At 41.4% G+C, this 20,078-nt stretch overlaps 1 protein-coding gene across 4 annotated transcripts in view; it reads right to left on the bottom strand.

The window, feature by feature from the left end:
- ANO4 (anoctamin 4) overlaps positions 1–20,078 on the bottom strand; it is a 173,046-nt gene that overhangs the window by 141,835 nt on the left and 11,133 nt on the right. For all 4 annotated transcript variants that reach the window (XM_029079553.2, XM_029079555.2, XM_029079554.2 and 1 more), the window contains exons 2-3: positions 18,434–18,517; positions 14,738–14,989 (exon numbers count right to left, since the gene is read on the bottom strand). In XM_029079553.2, coding sequence (XP_028935386.1) covers positions 14,738–14,989; positions 18,434–18,517 — 336 coding nt within the window. The remainder of the gene's footprint in view (positions 1–14,737; positions 14,990–18,433; positions 18,518–20,078) is intronic.

Genomic DNA, 20,078 nt, shown 5'->3' with positions numbered 1-20,078 from the left:
AGAGCTGACAGTACAGAAGAGAGTAAAATACTGAGGCATCAAATATCTCTTATTGGAGTCAGGGCTGTCAAAGGATTAATGTACGAGGTGATGGCATAAGAAGACAGGGGAAGTGAAGGAAGGCCAAGGGTTGCACTGCTCAGTTGATGAGATGACATGACACATATGCCAGTATTGTATAACGCTAGACTGCAAGATCATGGTGGGCAGGGAATGTGTCTGTTAACTGCTACACCGTACTCTCCCAAGCGCTTAGTACAGTGCTCTGCACACAATAAGTGCTCAATTAATACAACTGAATGAACTGAATATTATTAATAATAATAATGTTGGCCTTTGTCAGTGCTTACTATGTGCCAAGCACTGTTCTAAGCACTGGGGTAGACACAAGGAATCAAGGGCGTCATCCATCACTCCACAGTAATACAACTACTAATATAATAATTAAATATAATTATAATAATACTTATGGTATTTAAGTGCTTACTATGTGCCAAGCACTGTTCTAAATGCTCGAGTATAATTAAATATAATTATAATAATACTTATGGTATTTAAGTGCTTACTATGTGCCAAGCACTGTTCTAAATGCTCGAGTAAATACAAGGTAATCAGGTTGTCCCACGTGGGGCTCACAGTCTTAATGCCCATTTTACAGATGAGGTAACAGAGGCATAGAAAAGTGAAGCAATTTGCCCAAGGTCACAGAGCAGACTAGTGTGCAGAGACAGGATTAGAACCCACGTCCTCTGACTCCCAAGCCCTTGCTCTTTCCACTTCGCCGCGTTGCTTCTTGGCCACATTCGAACCCCAACGATGATCTGGTCAATGCAAATCAAGCCAGATAATGTAACCAGGATGGCAAAAAGTTAGTGATTCCATCGCCTCTTGACCCAGCTCTGCACAGTCAGCAAAGTTACGCCTTATGATTATTCTACCTTATGACTCAACCAGAATGGTGAAGGAGCTGAAACAGGCACCATGGCAACCTTTGCTGACAGAAAGAAAGTCAGGACACCCCAAGGAACTGAACCAGAAAGGTTCCATCACCACCCAGGGTAGAGGTGATTGAGTAGTGAATAGCAATGACAGTGCCTACTGAACACTTACGTGCGAAGTGCTTACTACAGTGGTTTGCACGGAGTAAGTGCTCAATACATACGACAATGAATGAACGAGATGGTACAAAATACTCAAATCGAACACCGTCCCTGCCGCACACAGGAGGGGAAATGAACACATTCAACATCAGTAATCCAAAATGTGCACCTGCTACACCTCCTGAGAATGAACAGCACTGACTAAAGACTTACGATTGATTTTGGCAAAGGGTAGCAACTTCTTGGGATGTGAGCCAGTAAGTCTTAAGTAGGTAAAACTCATTTGCAAAACACAAAGCCATGAAATAAAAAGAACAGGCATTTCTCCTGCCCCCCCCCCCCATTTTTAATTTCATTAGATGGATGACTAGGCATTTCATAAATCTGCTATTTTTAAGGAATGGAATGAGATGGAATTGCAGCTTTGGCACAAGAAAAAGATCCAGAAATTTTCAGACTATAGCTTTCACCTGTGTAGCTTTTTTTACTCAATATCTGCATTTAGACAGGAAAATAATGCAACACTCAAAATCAAGGCATTGAAAAATCATAAATGTAATAGAAATATAGTCTTTAAACAAGTGTGAACCCAAGAGAGTAGAAAAAAATGAATCCTTAAATAGACCTCACTTATACCACTTCTTATTCTGCTGGAGATAAGACTTGCACAGCTGTTATCTTTATTCCTTCCACACCTGAACACCGGATACATTTGCAACAAATACAAAATTGGAAAAAACATTTCTGGAAGATCTGTGAATTTAGCGTAATCACTCATTTTCCTAGGCATTGTCCTCATAGTCCCCAAGTTTTGTTTTCAGCTCTGAGGAAGCCCACAAGAAAAATTAATTGGCCCTGGATGACCACAGAGGAAATTACAATTGCAGGAAAAGTGAAGGCAAAATTCTTTCTGTGCTTTCTGTATTGAGTTAACAGGTGATTGAAATCTCTGGATGTAATCTCATTCAGTCTTTTCAAACACCAATTACAGGAAATAGATGCATTGGGTTAACAGGTCTTCCAACCAAAGGTTTCTCTGATAGATTATAATTTATACCACTTGAATAACTAAATCAAAAATTCAATCTATTCCAGGTTAACTACCCACCTACAGGACCTAATCTGAAAATACCTCTCTCTTACTAAATTCAACTAACTGTACTTTATGACCACAAAACTGATACATTTGCCTATTTATGAAACACTGATTCCTAACCTTAACTAAAACTAAGAAGAAAATCATTTACTTTTACTTGGGTTTATTATCTCAAGGTATTAACTCAAGCATAAATTTCAGAAATAAACTATTTTGTCTTTATGGCTATCCATACTCCAAGATTAATAACCTTATATGGATCACCACCTGTGAGTACGGGAAAAGCTCCAAAGCCATTCACCTCCTCCTGTGACTTACAAAACAATACCCTTAGGTTTCATACTGCAATGATGTCTTTGCCTCAGGTTCATAAACTGTCTCATCACTCAAGGATTCACCCTATTGTTAATTGATATATGTCAGCCTGGTATGACCAGCTAACATTTTTTAAAAAATGACTACTTCCTTCTAGATGGAGGGTTTTCCTGGAGTCCTCATTTGGCTCCTGGCAAGACTGTGTCTGGTCTTATGATGTCGAGTTGTTCCCGACCCATAGCGACACATCGGACACACTTCTCCCACAACACTCCACTCTCCACTTGCAATCATTCGGGTAGTGTATCCAGAGAGTTTTCTTGGTAAAAATATGGAAGTGGCTCCTACCCATACAGGACACACAAATATCTCCGCTAATTTTAAAGACCTCCAGATAATGAGGTCTGGTGGAAAGAGCATGGGCCTGGGAGTTAGAGGACCTGGATTCTAATCCCTGCTCTGCCAATTGCTTGCACGGTGACCTTGGGCAACTCACTTAACCTCTCTGTGCCTCAGTTTTCTCAACTGTAAAATGGGAATTAAATACTTGTTCTCCCTTTTACTTAGTCTGTATGCTCTATGTGGACTCCAACTTGTACCTATCCCAGCACTTAGAAGACTGTTTGACACATAATATTAAAATACCATAAAAAAGAGATTCCATTGCTTTAATTTTTAAATAATTATGATTTTTTAAGCACTTACTATGTGTCAAGTACTGTTCTAAGAGCTGGGGTAGATACAAGATAAGCATGCCAGGGGCAGTCCCTGTACCACACTAGGCTCACAGTCTAAGGAGAGGGATCACATACTTAATCCTCATTTTACAGATGAGGAAACTGAGGCACAGAGAAGTTAAACGACTTGCCCAAGCTCACTCAGCAGACAAATGGCAGAGCCAGAATTAGAACTCAGGTTCTCTGATTCCCAAGCCCGTGCTCTAGCCACTAGACTATGATAAATCAGTTCAATTTAAACTGACAGGAAATTTCTCCTTGCAGTCTCAGTCCTATAAAACTGCATTTTTCCATATGTGTACTGAGTATTGCATGATGTGATGACATTATTTCTTGAAAAGGGTCTTTTTTTCCCAAAAGTAACTTTGGAATATTAAGTCTTCCTACCCCTGGAAAGTTTGAGAAAAGACCCAGGTCACCAGAGAAGATGACCACTGTTCTACTGCTCCTCTCTCTGGATTCCTTTTCTCCCTTCATCCCAGTTCACATTTTTCATTGCTAATCGCCCATCTTGCATATCTTATAAAAGGCGGTGAGGACAGAGATGACTGTAATAGTATGTTGCAGGTCAATTAGCTGGGAGAATCCCCCCCACTCCAACCCAGTGTTTTGAGGCAAACCCCCCAAAAGCCATTCCACTGGCAGGTGGAGAACAGCAAAGGTCTGTTTTTTTGATAGCCACCCATTCAATGCACTTTGATTCCATAAGAGCTACAAATAGGTCAAGAGCCACGATTTGCATCCTAGACAAAAAGCAGTGTGGCCTCGAGGAAGAAACACTGGCCTGGACATCAGAGGACCTGGATTTTAGTTCCAGATTAGGCACCTGCCTGTTGTGTAACCTTAGTCAAATTGCTTAAGTTCTCCATGCCTCAGTTTCTAATCTGTAAAGTGGGGATTCAATACCTGTTCTCTCTCAGACTGTACGCCATATGTGGGCTAGGGACTGTGCCAGCTAGACCTAATTATCTTGTATCTATCCCAGTGCTTGGTACAATGTTTGGCACATAGTAAGCTAATTCTTAATTATAATTATTACCACTATTACTCTTATTTGGTAAATGTATTTCTTAAACAAGTATTCAGTTCAGGGCTGCAAAAGACCAACAATCTCTTGCTCTTTTTTTTTTAATGTCTTTTGTCCTTCCGAAACTCCTGGCAGTGAATATATCTGCATTATAATTTTCAGAGATGGTCTACCTTAGATGGTTTGCACCTTTAGAAAAACAGAAACTATTGTGAAGTTCTTTTTGTTGGCAAGAATTGCACTGCATTTTTATTACCTTCATGAATAACCGATTGATATTTCTGCATTATTTAAGAGGTCAGCTCCATTTCAGAAGCATGATACTTAGCATTTTCCATACCTATTAAAACCACAAATGCAGAGCTTTTCTATATGCTTGCATCTTTGTTAAGCAAAGCTTTATGAATAAGTAGAATTATTGATAAGCATGCACTATTTTGCAAATCAAATAACTGAAACTCCACTGAATTGATTCCTTAAATTTTCAAATCGCCAAGTACTGATATCTAGTTCTTTGCCTAAGACCAATGTCTCCTGGAGTCAGCAAACAATCCATCTGGGACCTAAATAGACAATTTTTTCATAAATCATATTCTAGCAATATCACAGAGAGTGAATTTTTGATGTTTAGTAACTTTAGATTATATTTAAGTTGATTTAAGATATTTTAGGATTCTTAACAACAATTTATTCAGTTTGGGAGACAATCCCATATGCTACCAAAAAAGATTCAGGAAATATAGTAGCATCCTTCTCGGAGGTTGTGGTCAGTTCAGTACTTTTTGTCAAAGAAGATGAGGAGAAACCACCAACCACTGCTTAGTACAGTGTTCTGCACATAGTAACTGCTCAATAAATACCATTGAGGATGATGATAATAATTAGACGCTATCACTGCCTACAGGACCTTATAGTCTAGCCTCTCAACCACCACTTGCTTAGTTACCCTTTTCTTAAAGCCACTAACCAGTTCCTATATACTGGCCACAACCAAGATTTATGTTTGAAAGTTTCTTACTGAAAGTACAGTTTAAGTACAGCAAATATGGGATGTTCTGACTGGTCCAAAATTACTGCTGAGCTAACTAGAGTCAGGATGTGAATTTCATTCCTCCTCATTAAGTTACTTTAAGGCATCAAAACATAGTATCTTCACCCTATTTGAGCACAACCCTCACAACTAAGAATATTTATATTATCTACAATGACATGAAAGAAAAAACAAAATTGAGCTCTCATAGTCATTCTTCAAGGACACTGCCATACACTGTCACTCCCAGTCGATGACGACGGCTAGTCTCACCTCCATTAGTAATAACAATAATTATAGTATTCGTTAAGCGCTTAACTATGTGCCAAGGACTGTACTAAGCACTGGAATGGATACAAGCAGATTGGGTTGGACACAGTCCCTGTCCCACGTGGGGCTCACAGACTCAATCCTCATTTTACAGAGGAGGAACTGAGGCCCAAAAAAGTGAAATGCCTTGCCCAAGGTCACATAGCAGACAAGTGGTGGAGCCGGGATTAGAACCCACGATCTTCTGATTCCCAAGCCCGTGCTCCATCCATTACTCCATGCTGCTTCTATGCTGTTTTGGAGAATAGTTCCACACTATTAGAAAAGTGTGACAACTACTGTTAGCTTTCTGAAGTTTCCTCCTGAATATGAACAGCAGCTTTAGAGCATGAATAAAAATAATTAACTGGAATTCATTCAACTATTAATAAGTGTTATATTTCTCCTAATATGGAGTATAATAGTAAACAGTGCAATGGCTATAAACTATTAGCAATAGGACTGGATTGAGAGATATGCCAAAGTGTTATTATGGGTCGGGGATGACTTGACAACATAAAAAAAAGACAAGGACTGGATTTGAACAGGAAAATCCCACACATTTACCACATAGGCCCTGAATTCCTAATCAGTAAGAATTACTCTGTGAAAGCGAGATGAATGATAAAGTGGCTTGAAGGAATAGTGCAGGCCTTAAAGAAAGATCTCCACTGTCTCAGGAATAACATGCAAATAACTGCATTTTTTAAAAGTATCCTTGGACATAACAAAGATCATTTCTACTTTCTATTTTAACTTGCACTGGTGAGTCAGATTTGATTTTCTTGAAAGACTAGCGGCTGTAAAAAATACCCGATATTCTTGAATCTCATTGCTGCATCAGATGTGTTAGTTGTGCTACCAGCTACATATGAACTTTAATAGACTTTTTAAATATACAGGCAAGGATAAGAGTATACCTGAGTTCTTGGACACGATGAATAATGTAACTTAATAGCAAGCAAATAAAGGAACTGCTTTGCCCTTTGTTGTGAAGGGTACCAATACAGCTCTTTATCTCCATGCACACCTGCTCCTGGAATGCCAGGTGGCACAAAGGCACGACTTTCTCTGCATTGTACCACATGACCCCATGACTCGTTGACCTGCCTTGCCTTTAAATATTTTGTGGAAATCATCTGATTCATAAAGTAGCCTCCCATTTATTTAACACGGTTAGACAAAGAATATCGAATTAGCTTCATCAACAGGCTTAAACCTAGCTCTAGAATTGTGAATCACTTATTTTCACTATTTTAGCAATTAAGCCCAGTCAAAATGAACCAACAGAGTGTTTTTCAAGGTGAAGTTCTTATCTACCACCCTATTTTGGCCTACTACTGGGCACTCAGAACCCTCTGGGATAAGGAGACCCACTGTACCAAAATGGGGACACACACACATCATCTGAGAGACGTGGCAGTTTAGCAAGTCGCCTAGCAGTACAAGAAAAAAAAAAGCCACAGTCATCGTTATTGCCACTACTGCTGGATCCTAGGAGTTCCTACAGTCTCCAATTTTCCCTCCCAACTGCCACGCTGGAAGCAGCAGCAACTGGAATTGTTATGCCTCTACTTCTTCCTCTGCTGCCATGCATGTGGATCTTTGGACAGACTTGCCTCTGTCCCCTTCTCTGAGGTTAGGAAGAACAGGTAACTCCACTAGTAGGAAGTAGCTGGAGAGGGGGAGAAAGATAACATTCCTCTTTATATGCATCTGGGCTTCAGGGCAACAATCAGGTTTGTAAAGGAAAAATAACCTGCCATCAACCATTTAAAATTTCCCAAGAAGATTTACGGGGTCCTCTATCAGCCGAACACTCAGGAAAAAGACCTTACTGCACTTTCTGAAACCTGCGCTATGATATATAAATGTTACATGTTCTCTCCCCCTTCTTGCAAATGCACAAGCTTCCTCTCCCTCCCCTTCTCTAATACATACATACACCCATACACCCCTCCCCGCCCCCAACACACAGAAACATTCTGGTTTCATTTCAATAAACGCAACTATTTCCTTCTGTTTTTCAAGCACTTAGTACAGCGCTCTGCACACAGTAAGCACTCAGTAAATACCACCAATGACACAGTACCACAGTTCAGAAAGGACATATCTGAAAAAACCTTTAATTGATCTAACTTCATTCATTCATTCAATTCAATCGTATTTACTGAGTGCTTACTGTGTGCAGAGCACTGTACTAAGTGCTTGGAAGGTACAATACAGCAATAGAGAGAGACAATCCCAGCCCACAACAGGCTTGCAGTCTAGAAGGGGAGGCAGACAACAAAACAAGTAAACGGGCTTCAATATAAATAAGCAGAGTTATAGCTATCCCATGTGTTGTGCTGCTATCCTTAAATCACTGTCTATATAACACATTTCCTGCTGTTGCATAGGTTTCCCTTGTCCAGTTCCATTATTACATCCTCGGTGTTGAAGATCCACTCACTCTGAATTGCAATTTGGGTACCAAGTCATACAGATCTGAATAATTATAGTTTACACAACACTATAGGATCCTTCCAAGTCCATTGCCCTCTCATTCTCTGCAATCCTCCACCTACAAAAACAGTAGCTTATTAATGTTCCACATAAAATTCAATAACTGCTTAAAATGCAATGTTAACTTCTGATTCAGAAAAAATCTAAAATGGATGTAAATATCTGACATACGGCTCTAAATTTGTAATAACAACAAACTTTAAGCAGGTCCCAACCTGTTTGCCAACCTTTAAAATGCTAAAGTTTCACCTAAACCTGGTGGCTGGGAATGGAAGCCATATCCCACAATTGAAAACTTGATGTTTCAGATTTACCTCCTTCCAAATGCCTGACAACTTAGAGGAGGTGCCCGGTCTGGGAGTCAGGGGCCTGAGTTCTAATTGTGGCTCTGCCCCTTCCCAGCTGTGTGACCCTGGGCAAGTAGCAACTTCTGTGACTCAGTTTCCTTACCTGTAAAATGGGAGTAAAGTACCTCTTCTCTCCCTTAGACTGTGGGTACCATGTGGAATAAGGACTGTGACTGATTATTTTGTATCTACACCAGCCCTTAGTACAGTGCTTGGCACACAGTAAGTGCTTAAATATCAGAATTATGATTATTCTCTGAAATCTGCTCTAGCTTCTAAAATCAGAATCAAACCTATCGACTAGCCCATACACACTATTGACACACTTTATTTCATTAGAGATAGTCTGAGCTTTCGTGATCATTCCTGGAAGACAAGCTTCTTGAATCTAATCATTTGCAGATCTCATTTAGGATAGCTAGTTACTCTTCTGTCTAGTATGATTTCAGAGCACTATATTCAAAATGCTTGCGGGAGCACAATACATATCAGAATGTTTTTATTGTCGGGGCCCTTTCAGAGGCATTGTTGGTTATTTCCAATATATTGCTCCCAAGACTTTGGAAGATCTTCTGAGACCATCAGGACCCCAAATCTGAGGAAGGAACTGCCAGGTTTCTGCAGAAACGTACTAGAAAAGTTGTAGTGATTTGTCCAAGGTCCCATAGAAGAAAAGTGGTGGAGTCGGAATTAGAACCCAGCTCCTCTGACTCCCAGGCTTATAGTTTATCCAAAAGGTCATGCTGCTTCTCTGTGTGTTACACAGAAGACTCCTACTCCCAACATTCGCTAAAGGAGTTCTCTGTCCTCTCCAGGCTGAGCGATCAGATTACTCTACATCTTATCATCCAGCGGTAGCTCAGGTTTCAGTGTCAGTACAGTAGACAAAGGCACAAAGGATCAAGTCCGATGGTATCTAATCATAGTTTACTGAAAGAAAGGAATTTCATGCTGTTGGTAGAGTATCTTCAAGGTCCCTTCCCAGAAGTGAAAGCCCAATTAACACTATGCAAAAAGAGTTTGGTCCACTGCAGACCTCCATAAAAAAAAATTACTCTGCCCTCTGGAAGATGTTATCTTGAAAGGTTTCAAGGTAGCTCTTCCTTTATGTTTAAGGTAAGAGACTACACTTTAGGTTATTAACACCCACTCTCTTGGTCTGTAGAGATAAGGGAAATTATTTTATTCTTATTATAGTTCTTCTTTCATCTCGGTAAAGGGTAGGGGTTTTCAGATTTAGTACTTCCCAAAGTGGAGCACGGGGCTTCTGAATGACATGGCCAGATATCCCAAATAGGGACGGATGGTCAGAAATTTTGGTATTCTATCCTGTCACCCAAAGATCTCTTGCAAAACCTTTAAGAAATACACTTTGACAGGAACCCTATAGGGAGGAAGAACAATGGAGGAAAAAACAACAACCCATACATGTACTTTGCAATGGGGTGCACCCTGGCCCCGCTCCCTGCTCTTTTCACTCTCGCAAAAAATTGGGGAGTGAAAGCAGTCTTGTGTTCGCCACCAGCATTAGAATCAATTCCTTCATTCAGGAGCTCAATCCTGGCATCTCGGGCCTGAGGCTTATCTGCTGTTCCTGAGAAGAGACGCAATCCACATACCTTACACATCATGCAATTCTAATTCTCCACCAAGTCTACCCTACCTGTCACCTTCTGCTAGCCCTCGTAAGGAGAGTGAAGCACCACTAGTACAAAATCTGTGCTCCTTTAAAGCTGAAAGAAGAGATTTCTGTCTGGCCATTCATCACCAAAGAGCAGAAAGGGAGAGAAAAGCAGGAGCAGGTGATAATGGCTCCAACCCTCCCAGCAGCACTGGCCCTCAGGATCCTCAAGACTAGGAAGGTTATGACCAAGCCATCTTCTCATGTCTTGAACATGGTTAGAGAATTGGAACTCAAATAATATGTTATGATCAATCTCCCTCGCTGCACCTCCCCACCTCCCAAGACCTCTGGGGTTTGGAAGTCAAAGGCCTTTGGAGGCTTTCTCACTTGAGCAGAAAGCAGCTAAGTCAGAGAAAAGAGTTAGGAGAAAGGGATAGTATAGGGAATCAGAGAAAGAAAAAAATAGTAAAAAAAAACTTGGGAAAAATGAGAAAACGATTGTGCAGAAATTAAAAAATGCATAATGAGGAAAGGGCAAAACAAAAAGAGAAGAAATATCAATAGATATTACTGAAGGAAAGGATGAGCTAAAAGTCAAAATAAAAGAAAACAAGGGCAGAAAGGATGGGGGCGGGGTAAGATCTAGGAAGGAACACAAACTTTGAAACAGTGAATGACCAAGTTGTAGAAAGTGGGACAATCAAAATGAGGGTAAGAAGATAGGTGGGAGGATTTGACAGTGAATGAACACTGACCAGTGGACAATGACTCAATACAAAATTCAATCCTCATATTTGAGGGAGACTGATTAGAGATGGGAGATTGGCACATAGGCAGGCTGACCATTTCCTCCCTCCTTCCGCCATGATCCCTTTACAAAACTCAGCTCCCCATTAGGTTGAAGCCTATCAATCAATGGTATCTACTGAGCATTTACTACATGCAGAGCACAGTACTAAGTATTTGGGACAATACGATACAATTAGCTCTTGATTCTATTTATTAGCTATCGTTTTAATGCGATGTTCTTCCCCTTGACTCTGTTGTTCTTGTCTGTCTCCCCCAATTAGACTGTAAGCCCGTCAAAGGACAGGGACTGTCTCTTTCTGTTACCGATTTGTACATTCCAAGCGCTTAGTACAGTGCTCTGCACATAGTAAGCGCTCAATAAATACTACTGAATGAATAGTTAGCAGACACCCTGCCCACAACGAGCTTACAGTATAGAGGGGGAGACAGACATTAATATAAATAGAACATAAGTGCAGTGGAGGTGAGGATAGGTGAATATCAAATGCCCGTAGATCACAGATACGAGTGCATAGACGATGAAGAGAAGGGAGTGCGGAAAAAGAGAACAATTTTCTGTTTTCTCTCAAAAGAGAACAGAGTCCGAGGACCTAGGTTCTAATACCATCCCCGCCACTTGTCTGCTGTGTGACCTTGGGCAGATCATTTAAATTATCAGGGCCTCGGTTACCTCATCTATAAAACTGGGATAAAATACCTGATCTCCCTCCCTCTTAAACCGGGAGCCCCACGTGGGGCAGGGACTGTGTCCAACTTGATTGTTTTGTATCTGCCTCAGTGCTTGGTACGGTGCTTTGCACATAGTAGATGCTTAACAAATAGCACAATTATTATAAGAAAAGAGAGCACGCATTCCCCCCAAGCATTCCTTGTATAAAACAGAATTCATTAAAACAAAAAAGTCTATATCACTGAATTAGACTTAGTGTAGTCAATGTACGGAAATTATGTGTTAGTATCAGTAGCCTCCTCCAATAAAACGACTGAAAACACCCACTAATGTAACGTGATTTTGAATGTTCATTGTTTCTCTTTTCAACGTTCCAAGAAACTCAAAAGGTAATAAATAGCTTGGGAACACTCAATCTGTAATTGCTAACATCTCGGTTCCATGAATAGACAATTTTTTTAACCCCCAAAGATCACACAAATGTTTAGCCTGCACAGATTTTTTTAACATGGTAATAATGTGAAAAAGTATATTCAAAAAAATTGTTGATATGCTCAAGTTATGTTGCCAGATGTCAACTCATTTTGAACCTTAAAAAGTGGCTTAAAATGTTCTGTCAATTTAGCATTTTTTTCAGCTGTCTCAAAACCCATTTCCTTTGATAAAAACAAAGAAATGAATAGATTAGCACAATTATCCAGTTTGTGCCCAGCCGTTCCCTTTACGTACTCCTTCCCCTTCCTCTCCCTGTCACTTTCACCCAGTGCTCTCCTTCTCAACCTTACTGCTTTTTCCTCAGAGGCCAGCTACACTGCTCTTCCCTCCCCAAGATGTGTTCACATCATTAATCTCCTGCAGCAAACGTTCCCCAATTAAGTCCTCTTTTCTTTAACTCCCTCTCCCTTCTGCATCATCTATGCACTTGACCTGTACCCTCTGGACATTTGCTAGCCACCCCACCATCAGCCCCACCGTACTTATTATGAACATATCTATAAATTATTTATGAATATTAGCGTCTGCCTCCCCCTCTAGACTGGGCAGACGTCTACCAACTCTTATTTTATTCTCCCAAATGCACAGTCGCAATGTTCTGCACACGATACTATTGATCGATCCATCGACTGCAGCGGGACTACCCGATATTTGCAGCGTGCTCTCAGAAATGCTACTGGATTGATGTGCCAAAGGACTTCAGCAGATTGGTTAGTGAGTTACTGCGTTTTCCAGGATATTAATTACCAACTTGTGAGGATGTTTTATCCGGACATTTATCAAAACCAATCCAGATTCACCATGAAAAGCAACGCCGTTGCATTACTGGATCCGACCTCTAGGTGGCAGTATTTGTGAACTAATAGAGGTGCCCAACGATCCCTGGAGTCACAGCCCAAAGAAATTCAAAGCTTTGAAGAAGCATCACACATTTGCCTCAGTTTCCTTTGGAAAAGAGAGCCAATTTCACACATGGAAAAAGCGGAAAATTTTTGCCTGATTCAAATCTAGTGTTCAGATTTATTCAGAATCAAGTATCACCTAAAAAGCCTTTGTTGCCCCTTTATACTTCTGAAACGTCAACCGGCGATAAACCGTCTCTAACCAGTTAAATAGGTGCTTTTCGGGCACAGATTGCTTAGCATTGAGCTCGAATGCTTGTAAACTACCAACATCAAACTAGGAAAACCACCAGAGTTATTAGAAATTAAATGTTGGAGATGGGGTTTTGCAGTTAGAAATATATTCTACAGAGATATGAGCAATTATTACTCCTACACTAATAAAAGAGGTGGAAGATGTAAAAATACACTTTGGCAATGTGCAGGATACTAACATGCCTTTATTCCACAACTGGCCTCCATTACCTCTTAAGGTATCGATGACACAAGACAAATATTTCAGTACCAATTTGATAGGTACTGTTGAAATTGGCCAGGTAGACACAGCCTGCTACTAAGATCCAGTAATCAGGAAAAAATGGTCTGATAACCAATAATTAATATTGATTAATTATTGATATTGATAAAGCCTGATTAATACCGGGGCTTTAGAGGCCGCAGCCTCGAGGCCCAAGCAGTGTCCGAGAGCCACACGACTCAAGCCTCTACAGCTTCGACCAGTGACTGCACAATTCCTGACCCTCCAAAGATGGCCACCACTTGGGACATTCCTTATTATGGCGGCATCTTCTGATGCTGCACATGTGCAGCAGATATCTTTCATTTCTCCAGCATGGCTCTGCCCCAGGAGGTGAGAGACTGAGCAGGGCTGCTCTGACCCCCAAGGCTTTAGCTAGTTACGCCTCTAGTTCTCCACCGGGACATCGCCCTCTCCTGCATGCTCAAAGCTAAATATAGCTACAGGGACAAGGTAGCATGTCCAGCCCCGTATCTGCATCCCCTAAGTGGATCTAATTGCACAGTGGGATGGAGGTGAACGGAAGGAGATCCTAGCATGCCATGAGAGAAGCCTGGATGTCCTCATGTATGGTGGTGTGGTCCCCTCTGCTTCTCCACCCTGATAGAAACCATCAGGGCAGGAAGGGAGAGATTCTGAAGCAGCACCAGTTAACCTGAATGGGTGGAGATCAGAGGTAGGAGCAGCAGACTTGACTTTCACCAACGGCGATCACTATTCAAACCTAGCTGTGTATTTCATTTTTGTGTATTTGCCCATCCTCTTTCACTTTCTCTCCCTTTTTCTGTCTCTACCTCCTACTCTGTCCCTATGGCCAAGTGGTGTTGCCTGGCCGGGGACAGGATGAAGTCTCTTGCTGTTTCTTCAGCTTTGCCAAGGAGAGAGGCGGTGCAACAGCCATTTATTTACTTGCACGAGAGGAGAAGGTGAAGGAGCTAAGAAATGCTGCTTGGCCACTGAGAGAGGAAGAGGGAGGAGACAGGAGGAAATGGCAATACCAGGTTTCACGCATGTATGGACAGGTGGTCAACCTCTAGGTGAACTGGACAAGGCAGTGGAAAGGCACAGTGTGGTCCAATGAGAGCATGCATCACGTAATCTAATGATGTCATCACACTGCACCTTGTGCACCACAGCAAAATGCCTTCACGTAAAAACCACGGCTAGTCCCGGGTCCACTTGGGAGGTTAGTCTGGTCCTGAATATACACGTAAAATAAATTAGAGACCTAAAACCCAGACAGACTCTTTTACCTGTAGTGTCTTGACTAAGGGTTTCTTGGCTGCTGCTGCTATAAGAAGGCACTGGAGTGATGGACAGTGAAGCTGGACAAGACAAAGGAGTTGACAGATCGCTCTTCCTTGTGAAAGACTGGTGATAGACAGGGATGCCAGCATCTTTGGAGATGAATACTGGGAGATCCGATGAGAGTGGAGGACCACCTTGCAGGTATGGATTTTTCCAATGGGACAGCCCAATTGCCACTGGACCAGCAACATCATAACCTGAAAACAAAAAACATTGGGTTAATTCCAGCAGTCGTAATAACAGTTGCATAACTTCGCAAAGCTTTAAGCTGAAGCTTAGGAAAAACAATAAAAGTCCCTGCTGGAGATAAACACGTGTGCCAAGAAAACCAAACAGTTCTGTTATGGTTGCAGGTGTAATTCTTTGCAAATAGGATTTTGTTCATGTTATGGAAATTCACAACTCAGAACTTGGTACTAACAGAAAAAGGTAAATAACTTTTTCCTTTTAAAAACCTTCTAAGATGAAAAGTCAATGGTGTTCTTAACCAACCTGCCTCCACTGCATCCCTCCAACTCTCACTTAAGAACTGGAGGACATATGAAGTTGGTAGATGTAATAGATGTACTAGCCCCCTGAGGAGTTCAGTGAAATGATTGAATATGCGATTTTTTTAAAATTTTACTAGCTAAAATATGGTTGGTACACAATACATGTGTTTAGCAGATTGAATTTCCGGAACTATCAAGCCTTACTTTGTGGAGTTATTAACTGATAGGCAAAAATATCTTAAATTTACCATGTTACTGATCCAAGTCAGTTATGCTGCAGACTACGTATTTCACAATGAAGTCACAGTAGGGATCGCTTAAGTGAAAAAGAGCAGGAAGTGTCTGAATGCATGAAGGAGATGGTCTGAGAGTGGGTATGTGGGTGGGTGGGTAAAGAAGAATAGATGGTCAAATGAGAAAAATGTGCAAATTTATATTTGGAGTTATTTCAAGATAGGGCCCAGCCCCTTCAGACAATTAATAACATAAAAAGAACAGGAAAAGCCATGTAAACAACTATTTACTTGAGACTATTTAGAGCATTTAGTACAGTGCCCTGCACACAGTAAGCAAGCAAACACGATTGAATCACAAAAGACAACCATCTCTCTAATGAAAAACAACTGTAACTCCAAAGAACACTATGGGGAAACAGAAAATGTCTTCATCACAAAAATCTGTATTTAAAAAGATTTTGATTCAATACATCCACTTAGAAACCTAACCAAAAATATGAAATTTGTCATTGTAGCAGCAAAATGCATTACCTTTTTTCTTTTAGAATTTTCATCTTGAAGTTCTCTACAAACCAACTCACTTAGCAGTAACCTGAGGCAGTTAAGTTGTACAGTTAACTCAATACATAAGCAATTAAAATCAATTAAATGATCAGTTAAGTGAGTTATCCAAGTGCTCAGTTACCTATTAAATGGGCCAGGCTTCATCCTCAATTCCTTGCTGCAATACTGGACTTCCCATTTAAAGAGGAAATGCAAGGATTTGATATTGCTGCTCCATTTCCAATACAAAGCCAAAACATTTTAGAATTATTTCTGAAGTCTGCAGAAACTCTAAAGGGACTGTACGGCCCACTGTGTATATCCAATAAGTGAACAAAATGCAGCAAAGATTCTAAAAATCGCGGGGATCACAAGATACCAGCCTAAGCCTAATTAACCTATATTCAGAGTTCTACATGAGAGAACTCCTCACCAACGACAAACTAAGGGGAAAGGAGGTACTAAGTATCTGAGCACTCCACTGGGATGCTCCAGCTTCTGGGAGCACCTCCAGCTCACAGTCAGTGAATTCACAAAGCCTAATCTGCAAGAACAGAAATGGAGGTAATGACAGCTGTGGCGAGACCCCAACTCAGAAAAAAACCTACAGAAAAACTGACCCGTAGCTGGCATTCATGCTTACTAATGATATTCGTGTTTTCTTACACATGCTCAAAACCTTCTGCCTTTTTGTCCAAAATTATAATCTCACCTGGTTCAGTTAGAAGCAGGGACAAAAACAAGAGGAAAATGATACCCTCACAAAATAATGGCAAATGGTCAGCTCTTCCCTGGATTTTACAGATGATAACTAAGGAGTGTGGGGTAAAAGTTCCCAGAGAGGCCTTTTTTAAGTCTTAGTCTACATCATCCGCCAATGTTGCATCCAATTACGAGCTGAAGTTGCTTAAAAGAAGAGACAGAATGAGGAAATGGGTTCAAGGTACTATGGCCAACAAAATGGATTCCAATTTTCTGGAGCAGCCTCTGGTACCAAGTTACCAAGGTTCCCAAGGTTCATGGAGGGGAAAACTGGATCTCCATACTACATTTAAGCTGGAGCCTTTTAACTGTCCTATTCCTGGAATTCTGTCTCTCCAGTCATTCATTCAATTATATTAATTGAGCACTTACTGTGAGCAGGTAAGTGTAATCAACACTTGGGAAAGTACAACAATAAACAGTGATGTTCCATGCAGTTCATACCTCACAGATTAGTTGGTTACCCCTCAGAAAAGAGTCCTCCAAGAAAATACTTGGATTCAAATGTGACCCTGGTCAAGGATGTGCAAACCAAATTGTCCTATTTCGCATAATGCCAAGCAGATATCTTTCATTATAGAAAAGGACCAGAAGTAGAGTTGAAAACAAAACGGAACCATGTGGAATGCTACAGTGGTCAAACGATAAGCCTCAGGGCAGTCATTTCAGTCTGAACTATTTTGAAGTGGATGCCTCAGCGTGCGCCTCTCCCTGCCATGGGTCGGGGTCTGGCACGTCTGATTCGGTGCTCTGGCTAGGGACTCCAAGGCAGCATGAGGCCTGGTTTGGGGGCTCTTGCAGTTGTATGTGAGAAGTAGCAGACTTGATCCTGACATGGTGCAGTTCCCCACCCAGGGCTCACGCTGGAGTGTGCCAGGTGGCCAGTTGCCAGCATCCTGTCTACTACCATAATCTGGCCTGGCTCCAGAGAGGGGCTGCCCCAGGATGGGGATGGGGGAAACAGGCCCATGCATCCACTGCTCCAGCTCCCAGTCAGAGTCATCAGGACTCTGAACTCGGCCCAGCCCAGAGACCTGTGGGGTTTCCATCATCCTCACTTACAGGGCGAGAAAGAACAGCTCTTGCCTCCCCCGAACCCCTCCCTCTGCTGGTGGTTTCCCTTTAGATTGTAAACTCTTTGTAAGCAGGGAACATGTCTACCAACTCCCAAGCGCTTTGTCCAGTGATCTGCACACAGTAAGCACTCAATAAATACTATTGATTGATTTAAATAACTGGCCGCTCCAATAAGAATTTCTTTTTACTTCCGCCCCGCCCCTCAAGGGATTTCCACAGATCATCTAGTCCACACAGGGGACTACCTAAAATATCCAGGACCGCTGGTTGTCTATTTTTTTTTCCAAAACGTGTAAGGCTTCTAAAGAATTCCATTCCTTCTCTCGTAGTCTGTTGGAGCATTTGATCACCCTCAAGGGCAAGAGAGGCAACTTGGTGTCTCACCAACCTCTCTCATTGGAAGTTACTTCCACTTTCTCTTATTCAGCCTTCTGTGGGCATGAGGACCAAAAACTTAGCATCCTCTCCTCCTTAAGAACCGCATATATTGTATTTGAAGATAAATGATATATATCAATAACTACTGGCTTACCTATGGTGATCTGGCTGACACAGCTGTAGTAACTCCCAGTCGTTCCAGTGGAGAGGTTATAACTACCACTGCTAGCTTCTCTATCTGTTTAAAAAGAAGAGAACCATCACAGAATGGCAATTATGACAATGCATGACCACCTAAATCATCCCTTATCCCAAGCAAAATGAACTGTTCATTTCTCCCTCTAGGTCTGATGGATCTCAGCCTATCCCCCCTTTCTGGGTACTCTGCCCCTTCATCTCTTACCTCACTATTTTCCCACTACAACCTAACCCACTCACTTCGCCCCTCTAACGCCCACCCAATCACTGTACTTCGATCTCGTCTTTCTCAGGGGTGACCCTTTGCCCGTGTCCTCCCTCCTCCTACACATCTGCCAGTCCACCACTCTCCCCACCTTCAAAGCCTTATTAAAAATCACATCTTCTCCAAGAGGCCTTCCCCGACTAAGCCCTCATTTCTCCTACTCCCTCCTCTGCCTTTTGCATCCCCCTTGCACTTGGATACGCACCCTTTAAGCACTTGATATTCACCCCCTCCCTCGGCCCCACAGTACTTAAGTACATATCATTTATTTTAATGTCGGTCTTCCCTTCTACACCGTAAGCTGCCTTTGGGCAGGGAACTTGTCTACCAACTCTACTCTATTTTACTCCCCCAAGTGCTTAGTACAGTTCTCTGACCAGGATAAACGCTTTACAAATATCACCGATTGAACGAATGCCTTACTCCCATACTCAGCTAAAATACATCTAATAAGAAGACTGCTGAATCTTAAAGGTTTAAGATCACTGTATTTTTACCCTTTGGTTGAGGACCAGAAGTCCGCAAAAAAAGTCAGCGATTTGAATCGACAGCAAAGCTTCAGACTATTCATTCAATAGTATTTATTGAGCGCTTTCTATGTGCAGAGAACTGTACTAAGCGCTTGTAATGAACAAGTCGGCAACAGATAGAGACAGTCCCTGCCGTTTGACGGGCTTACAGTCTAACTGGGGGAGACAGACAAGAACAATAGAGTCAAGGGGAAGAACATCTCATTAAAACGATAGCTAATAAATAGAATCAAGAGCTAACTGTATCGTATTGTCCCAAATACTTAGTACTGTGCTCTGCATGTAGTAAATGCTCAGTAGATACCATTGATTGATAGGCTTCAACCTAATGGGGAGCTGAGTTTTGTAAAGGGATCATGGTGGAAGGAGGGAGGAAATGGTCAGCCTGCCTATGTGCCAATCTCCCATCTCTAATCAGTCTCCCTCAAATATGAGGATTGAATTTTGTATTGAGTCATTGTCCACTGGTCAGTGTTCTATTCACTGTCAAATCCTCCCACCTATCTTCTTACCCTCATTTTGATTGTCCCACTTTCTACAACTTGGTCATTCACTGTTTCAAATTTTGTGTTCCTTCCTAGATCTTACCCGGCCCCCCATCCTTTCTGCCCTTGTTTTCTTTTATTTTGACTTTTAGCTCATCCTTTCCTTCAGTAATATCTATTGATATTTCTTCTCTTTTTGTTTTGCCCTTTCCTCATTATGCATTTTTTAATTTCTGCACAATCGTTTTCCCATTTTTCCCAAGTTTTTTTTATTATTTTTTTCTTTCTCTGATTCCCTATACTATCCCTTTCTCCTAACTC

Source organism: Ornithorhynchus anatinus, chromosome 14 (genome assembly GCF_004115215.2).
Source record: "Ornithorhynchus anatinus isolate Pmale09 chromosome 14, mOrnAna1.pri.v4, whole genome shotgun sequence".
Taxonomy (NCBI): domain Eukaryota; kingdom Metazoa; phylum Chordata; class Mammalia; order Monotremata; family Ornithorhynchidae; genus Ornithorhynchus; species Ornithorhynchus anatinus.
Note: the sequence above shows the minus strand (reverse complement) of the source record. Positions and strands in the feature narration are given on the sequence as shown.